The sequence below is a fragment of the Marmota monax genome, unplaced genomic scaffold, assembly GCF_021218885.2.
Source record: "Marmota monax isolate L192 unplaced genomic scaffold, Marmota_monax_Labrador192_F-V1.1 WCK01_AAM20220418_F8-fsc00012, whole genome shotgun sequence".
NCBI lineage: Eukaryota > Metazoa > Chordata > Mammalia > Rodentia > Sciuridae > Marmota > Marmota monax.
In genome coordinates this window covers 34,227,111-34,234,685 of record NW_026695227.1, presented here as the reverse complement: position 1 = coordinate 34,234,685, position 7,575 = coordinate 34,227,111, and the positions used below count along the sequence as shown (strand labels likewise).

At 53.2% G+C, this 7,575-nt stretch overlaps 1 protein-coding gene across 1 annotated transcript; it reads right to left on the bottom strand.

The window, feature by feature from the left end:
- Positions 1-4,931: 4,931 nt before the first annotated feature.
- Positions 4,932-5,503, bottom strand: LOC124087390 (large ribosomal subunit protein eL18-like). The gene is given in 2 exon segments (XM_046436282.1): positions 4,932-5,440; positions 5,443-5,503. Coding segments are annotated over 2 exon segments (570 nt in total).
- Between the last annotated feature and the right edge of the window lie 2,072 nt (positions 5,504-7,575).

Here is a 7,575-nt window from a genome sequence, read left to right as displayed (position 1 = left end):
ACGTAACTGTAAGGTGGGGTGAATGAAACTTACCCAACAACGTTGTGAGGATTAAAAGACAAGGAAAGCCTCCATCAGCAATGTGCCCACCCATGAAAAAGGACCCCACTCCCTTCCCTAGCCTCTGCGGTGGAGGTGTGGGCACAGCAGCTCCCCAACAACCTCCCAGCCCTGCAGTTGCTCACACAAAAACCCATCTCCTGCGCCTCGGACCCCCCAGGTGCGCACACCTCGGGAAACTTGATCTCGGACTTGGCCTGCTCCATCTGACTCCCCCGCCCTCGGCCCCCGCCCCTCCTGGTCCATCATGCCTCTCGCCCGTTTGCAGGTCGCGTTTTCCGTAATAACCTTTAATGCGGCTGGCCACGGCCCAAATGTTCGCGATGGAGCGCTGGGCCCCGCGCATCAGATGGACGATGAAGTGTTAATCATCCCCCAGGGAGCCGTCCCGCGGAAAGTCGTCATTAATTTCTCTGAATTACACCAATTCCGAGACATTCTTTATGGACAGACAGTGAGGGAGACAGTTATATGACAGGACTTGCTGTGCTAAGCAGATGTGGGAGAGATTGCGTCGCCCCATGAATACTAAACAATCGCTCCGAAGAAACCCCACTAGCTCCTGCGCTCAGAGCTGGGAATGGCGCAGCCCGCCCCGCCCGATGGGCACACCCCTGCAGGTGCCTGGAGCTGGGAGGGCTGGGGCCCGACTCCTGCCGCCCAGGCGGCCCCTCCGCTCCCTGCAAGAGTCAACTTCGGTCTCAAAGCCGGAAGTGGTGATGGACCACCTTCCTGGGACCCTCCAAAGACCCACAAACGCCCTTGCTCTCCCTGCCAGGGCCTTTGCTCCCTGGGTTCCTCCCAGGGCCTGAGTGGCTGCAGAGCATCTTGTCGTCTCATCCCACCCCTCGGGCCCTCCTCCAGTTCCATCCAGATACCCAACCACCTGCATCTCTGAGTCTCCATCTAGCATTGCCCACATCCTGGCTCTCCACCTCTCCGCGCTGCCCGTGGCTGCTCAGACAACTTTCCACCCCTCTCGCCTAATTTTTTTTTTTTTTTTGAAACAGGGCCTTGCTGAGGCTGGCTTTGAACTTGCGACCTTCCTGCCTCAGCCTCCCAAGCGACAGGGGAAGGATTGCAGACCTGCGCCCCCCCCACACTCCCCGCCAGCTTCTGCCCCACGTGTCCTGACACCTCATCTCCCAGGGGTCCACCTCCCGTTACCTCCGCCTTCCAGCCCGCGGCACCCTGCCATTCCTGCCCCTTTTCAAGTCATTTCTCCCACACCCGCCTTCGCACCTCTCCAGCCCTCCAAAACCTAGATCCTGGGGGGAGGCTTGGAGCAAAATGATAGGAAGGAGACCAGCCCCTCTCCTGCGCGCCCTCCGCCTGCCCACCACCCTTCTTCCTTCTGGGATGGGGGATGGCGACAGGAGATCTGGGGACACCACACCACAAGCCAAGTGGTGGGCAGCCGGGAGAGGGAAGGAAGGGGGTGAAGGGGCAAAAACCTGGCTCGGCAACTCGGTCCCACCTGGGAAGCCCCGCCCACCACGGCGAGCCCCGCCTCCCTCCGAGTGGCCTCGGGACGCCGGGCCCAGCGCACAGCTCGCCCCCGCCCCGGTTCCCAGGGGTCCGCCTGGGCAGCCCGGGGACCTCCGGAGGCCGGACATCCCGGCCTCCCCTAAGCCACTGCCCCTTAGGGGAGGACACAGGCAACTATTGTGCCCCTGAGGTTGTGTCCCCCCACCACGACACACCTCCCAGGCTGGAAGGCTGACTCCCCCGCAGCTTCTAGCGCGGGTTTGGGCGAGAGCAAGAAAAGTGCGCCGCCTCTGCGTCTTTTCTCCTCGCGGATAATTTATGTCGGAGAGCGGAGCAGATGGCGGGTAATTTAGCAATTACCGTGTGCGGGAACAGGACTGAGCCTCCACATGGAAGCCAAAGAGTCCCCGCCGCCGCAGTCTCATCTTATTTTCTGCGCGTTTTCTCGGTGTTTTGCCTCCCGCCCCCCGCCCACCCCCAACACCTTGCTAAATCCCAATACTCAAGGATAGGGCATCTCCTTCTGGGGGTCCTTTTCATTCTCATCCCTTCTAGTGTCAGGCATAGATTTCTACCTCTGCAAACAAGAAGTAGAGCCTGACTGCTCGCTGGAAGTTCTTCCTCTCCTTGCACCTTAATCTCTCTTGCTGCTATGAGGGGTCATGGTGATAGTGGGAAATCCGGGAGGTCTCTAGCCATCTTCTCCCCTCCCCCTATTTCTTCAGGTTTTTCATAGTATTTCTCCCAAATGTCTGGGTTCCAGATTTCCGGTTTCAGAAGAGGCTTCTGAACCTCAAGGTCAACCCAAGGCTAAGGAGTCTATAGCGGTGTGGGCAGCAAAGGGGAGACAGTGATTACTAAGTGGCAAGGGTGCAAAGGCACTTTGGAGCTCTGTGCACACGGTGAGTGTGAAGCCCCTGAGTGAGAAGTGGGCATAGTGTGGTGAGGGACCAGGTTGGAAGAGTCAGAGGGGTCTCCTGCCCATCCCACTCCCTCCCTCAAAGCCACCTGGAGAAGGGATGCTGCAAGATGGGGCCTGAGACCTCCCTTAGCTGGGGGAGGGACGCTGCCTCCACCCAGCCCAGGCCACCAGAGCCCACCCTCTCTTCAGCCAGAATCTCTGATTTCCACTCTCTGGCCCCTAGTCCTGCACTCCAGCCTGCGTGCCCTATTCCAACAGGACCTCAGGTCACCCTCCAGCTTTAAGACACCCCCACCATGACCTCCCCCGGCTCCTCCTCATTCCTCGACACCAGAGAAGCGCTAATTAATTAGTGTGTGCAACCAGCCATGGGCACGATCTCGTTACTCACCACAGGGACCCGCTGTTAACACACCAGACCCCTGGGACGCGGGCACACGCCAATTACACAGCCAGCAGCTTGGCTAATCACGGCTCCTGGTGACACTGTGGCTCACAGAGGAATCCCCAGCTTCCCTCCCCCCAAACTCTTTCTATGCTACTGCCTTTGGGAACAGGAGGCTGGAGAGAAGGATATAAAGACAGGTTGGGGAAAGCTGAAACTTGCTGGGAGACAGGCCAGCCACAGAGAGTCATGTGAGAATGAAAAGTTAGAAAGAAAAAAGAATTTTTTATACCACTTTGTGGTACAAGTAGTCACTATAAAATTATTAACTGCAGCAAGAGGGAGTGCTGGTTAGACTATCAGAAGGACTTCCTGGAAAAGAGGTGCTAGAGTAGACTTGAACTGAGAAAGGGCAGCCTTTCTTTCTACAAGCAGCAAGCAAGAGAAGATGACCACTGACATGGAAGACAAAGACAGAGGAGGGCAGTTCCAGGAACTCAAGTATCTGGTACCATCCTGTCCCCCAGCTTCAGTTCAAGGGTACAGAGAGGAGGCGGTCCCACTGTAGACACAGATAGACGGCTTCCCTCCCACACACGTCCCATTGACTTTGCCATTCTGCTGTCACTCCACAGCTTCTCCGAGATTTAACATATTGACTCTCCCAGCTGCAGAAAATTGAATTTTCTTCATTACGACTGTCTCCTGACAAAAGCAGCTCATAAATTCTCCATCTTTTTCAGGCTTCCCACCCCCTCGCCACCCAACATCTCTTTAGGGGATTCACATATTTGAACATACAGTTCACATGGGTATAAGGACAGACACGACCGGCATCCCCCGACATACCATCCTCACACACTGGGCATCCGCGCCCACCCCTCACTGCCAGGGCTGAGATCCAGTCCACACCCAGAGCCGGGGCACCGCCACCCAGGATGATGGCTTGTAGCTCCCCCAGCCAGGGTGGGACCGTGCCCCTTACAGCAGATGCCCGGGTCCAGGCCAGGGGACTGAAGGGCCCAGTGCTGCAGCCCACGCCTGCACCCTAACCTCAGGCTCACGCGTGTCACCCACACCCGCAGACATGGGTGGCCTGAAAGGCAATATTCACTGCAGGTCCACCTCAGTGCTACTGTGCAAACCCAGGCCCATGTCACAGTGCGGGAGTCCCTGCCTGCACCCACCCTGGGGACAGCCCACAGGCATGAAGTGTAGCCACTCCCAGGCTTTACTCGCACCCAGAGGAAGGAGACATCACCTGCGACCCAGTGGGGAATATTCACACCAGAGTAACCACTCCTGGCCCCCCTGCCCCCCACCCCTGTCCACAGACGCACTAAGCACCTGGTCGTCCTCCACGGACTGCAGCTTATGCCGCGCGGCCAGGAGCAGCACTGGGGGAGGGCAGGGGCAAGCTCTGTTGGTCCCTGTGCCAGCCTGGCAGCTGAGGCTGTAAGAGATGGGCAAGAGGCCAGGCGGATGGCCAGCACCATGTGGCTTGTGCCCAGGGCCAGATCGGGGTGGGAAGTGGTAGGCTAGGTGCCCAGGCACTCCACCCTCCAAAATGCCACACAATCTGTGAATGTAAAGAGACAGAAAGAGGGACCCAGATAGACAGAGACAAGGACGTCCTCTGAAACCACACAAGTCAACCCGTGGCCCCTCCTCAGCCATTCCCCCTGCACAACACCGACCCAGGCACCATAGGAAGTTAACATGAGCTGAGAAAGGGGGGCCACCCAGTGATTCTCTTTTCGATTATGACCATCTCAACCAGGTAATAGGGGTGCAACCAGAAAAGAAGATAAAGATGATTCCTCTATGGAGAGAGGGGCTAAGACCCGGGGAGGGGGTTCCCCGTGGTTTTGATGGATTTCTAGTGATCTAATCACTGAGCAAATGTTTGATGTACAATGCGGGTGAACACCTGTGGTCTGCCATTCCAACCCTGCTCCTCTGGGCACTAATGTGCACACACGCATGTGCAGAATCTTTATCTATGATTAGCTCCTCTGTTTCTCCCCAGCGCTTTGGTTTCTAAATCTTCTTTTTGTTTTGATTTGTCTTCAGAATTCAAAATCTCTGCATTAACAGTAAGATCCAGGGTTGGTTTTTGTAGCCAGGGCTGGCCCTCCGGTCGCTGGCATGCTTAAATTTCCAGCCCTTGGAAGGGACATAGGGCTTGGTGTGGCTGTATGGGGTCCTGGGAGCCTCACCAAATGCCCGTACACCTCTCAGGACTGTGCCACGGCCCTTGGGGGAATCCAGGGCCAGCTGGTCGAAGGTGAGGATCTTGCCCACGGCCTTGAAGATGAGGCTGTGCCCTTGGCTGCTTATGCCCAGTGCCCACACCTTCAGTTTGGGCACCGCCTGAACACAGTCCTCATCTGTTATGGTCCCCACAACCACAGCCGTTTTGGTTTCTCCACCAAGATGCTTCATCTTCCCGATCATCCAGGAGAAGGAGAAAGGTCGCCTTTTGATGAGACTCAAGAACAACCTCTTGAGTACAACTCGGTAGAAAGTGGAATTGGCCGGTGTAGCCAGAAACCTGTACAACTTGACCAACAGCCTTAGGTAATGTCCTGGCTCTTGGGTTCCTTGAGTCAAACCTTTCGGTCCTTGTGGTGGATGTCCACTCCCATGATGGCGCTGCAGTTCGGCCTGGTCCAGAAAGCCCTAAATCATTCTTCATCTTCTCCTTTAAGAGCAAATTAATGACAGAAAGGAAGATTGGGCCCACAGCCCAAGGAACGGCTTGCTGAAGACTGAGAGGTACCCAAGCCCCCTTTGTGCAGAGGTAGAAGTTCCAATTTCGTCATGTCAGCCCTCCTCACCAGGCACAGTCCAAACGGCTCCTTCTCCCAGGTCCCCAAGGCAGGAAGGATTGCCATCCATTCAGATGCCCAAGCCAGGAACCTGGTATCAGCCATGATTTTTTCCTTCTCTCTAGGTTGTCAGAATGGGACAAGGAGCCCGTCACATGTATTCGGCAATTTAAGTGACAAATTTTTTAAAAAGTGAAAGTTACTGTTCTTTGGAGTTTTTTTTTTTTCCTCTTAGTTGCATGTCTACAGGCATCAAAATGGCCTACACTTCAGAAATCAAAATGTCCTGCTTCTCCCTCCTTGGACCCCACATCCTGCCTGTGCTAGCTCCTAAATCCCTCTTAAGCCTGTCTACTCTGATCCTTTCTCTTCAGCAGATGAGTCCTTTCTCCTCAAGGTGACTGGCTCCAAGGTCAACCCCCTCCAAGGCCAAGCACTGGGGAGACCAGGGAAGCAGAGGGCACATGCCCAGCCACACAGTCTCCTAGAAAGCAGTATTTTGAAATTGCCAGCAATGCCTAATTCAGGAAACCAGCCACTTACATTGTGACCACAAGACAGGGTAAAAAAAAAAATCGCTTTTCATTGATCAAATATGAAAATAAGGAATGCTATAACTATACGAATAACACTATCCCATAGGGGAGAAGACCACTCCAGCGACCAGTCACCTTGGGACCCAATGCCTCACCCGCACTGTGGTTGGCTGGGCTCCAGTTTGTTCTTCAGCAGGGACTCTCTGCGTGGTTCACAGAGTTGGTGCTCTGTAAATTCCAAGGGAAAGCATGAGGGACAAATAGAGATCCAAGTATGTGGCCAGATTAGAATCACTGAAAAGCCTTCTCTCCAGAGGCATCTTTTTTCTCAAAACAACTCTAATTCTAAAATGTTGGCTCAACCCACTGGATAGAGAGTGGGGTTGGCCTTTGGAACAAGAGACCACAGAGCTGTTTCTTACCAATAGATTCTAAATAGAAGTGATGTGTTACTTTCAAGACACAGAAGGGTGGCTGTGCCCTCTCCATAGGCCAACTCTTCCTTGGATGCTGGTGGGAAGACACCCAGGCAACCTGAAGCCACATCATTAAGATAGCAGATCCACAGCATGAACAGATCTAGATTCTTGAGTCCACTGATCACAAATATCCACACAGGCTTACATGAAATAGAATTCGTTATGGCATGAAGACATTGCGATCTTGGGGTTGTCCGTTATAGCAGGTACATCTGCCTCGATGCATGAATCGAGACACTGAGGCCAAAATGACAATAAACAAAACAACAAAAAAACAGGCCTGAGGCACTGTTGAATTCAGACTGTGATGGATGTAGAAGATATAGAAAAGCACTTGGGAGTCAGAAATTCTTGATTTGAATCTCATATTAGCTATATGGCTGCAGTCAAGTTATTTAATATTTGTGAGCTTTTGTTTCTTCATCAATAAAAATTACATAACAATAATAATATGATCCACTTCATAGTATTGGTTATAAATACTATGAACATATTCAAGAATGTAGAAAGTTACAAATGTCACTGGCTATGATTCCAACAGTTGACCCATAATGCTTTTTGCAAATTTATTTAATAAAGATGAATGAATGAATGGGTGGATGAACTATCTAAGGGTCACATGTTGCTCCCAAGTAATAAAGAAAGAACTAAAGACATTGCTATGGCTTGGACGTGGTTTGTCCCCAAGGGATCACATCTTGGAAGCTGAGTCCCTGAGTAGCCATGTTGAGAGTGTGAAACCTTGAAGAGGTAGGCCTAGTGTGAAGTCCTATGTCATTGGGGCTGTTGCCTTTGGCACTTGCTTAGCATGTGAGAGATCCCAGCTTTGGTCCCCAGCACCTCAAAAAAAATTTTTTTTTCAGGAAAATAGGAT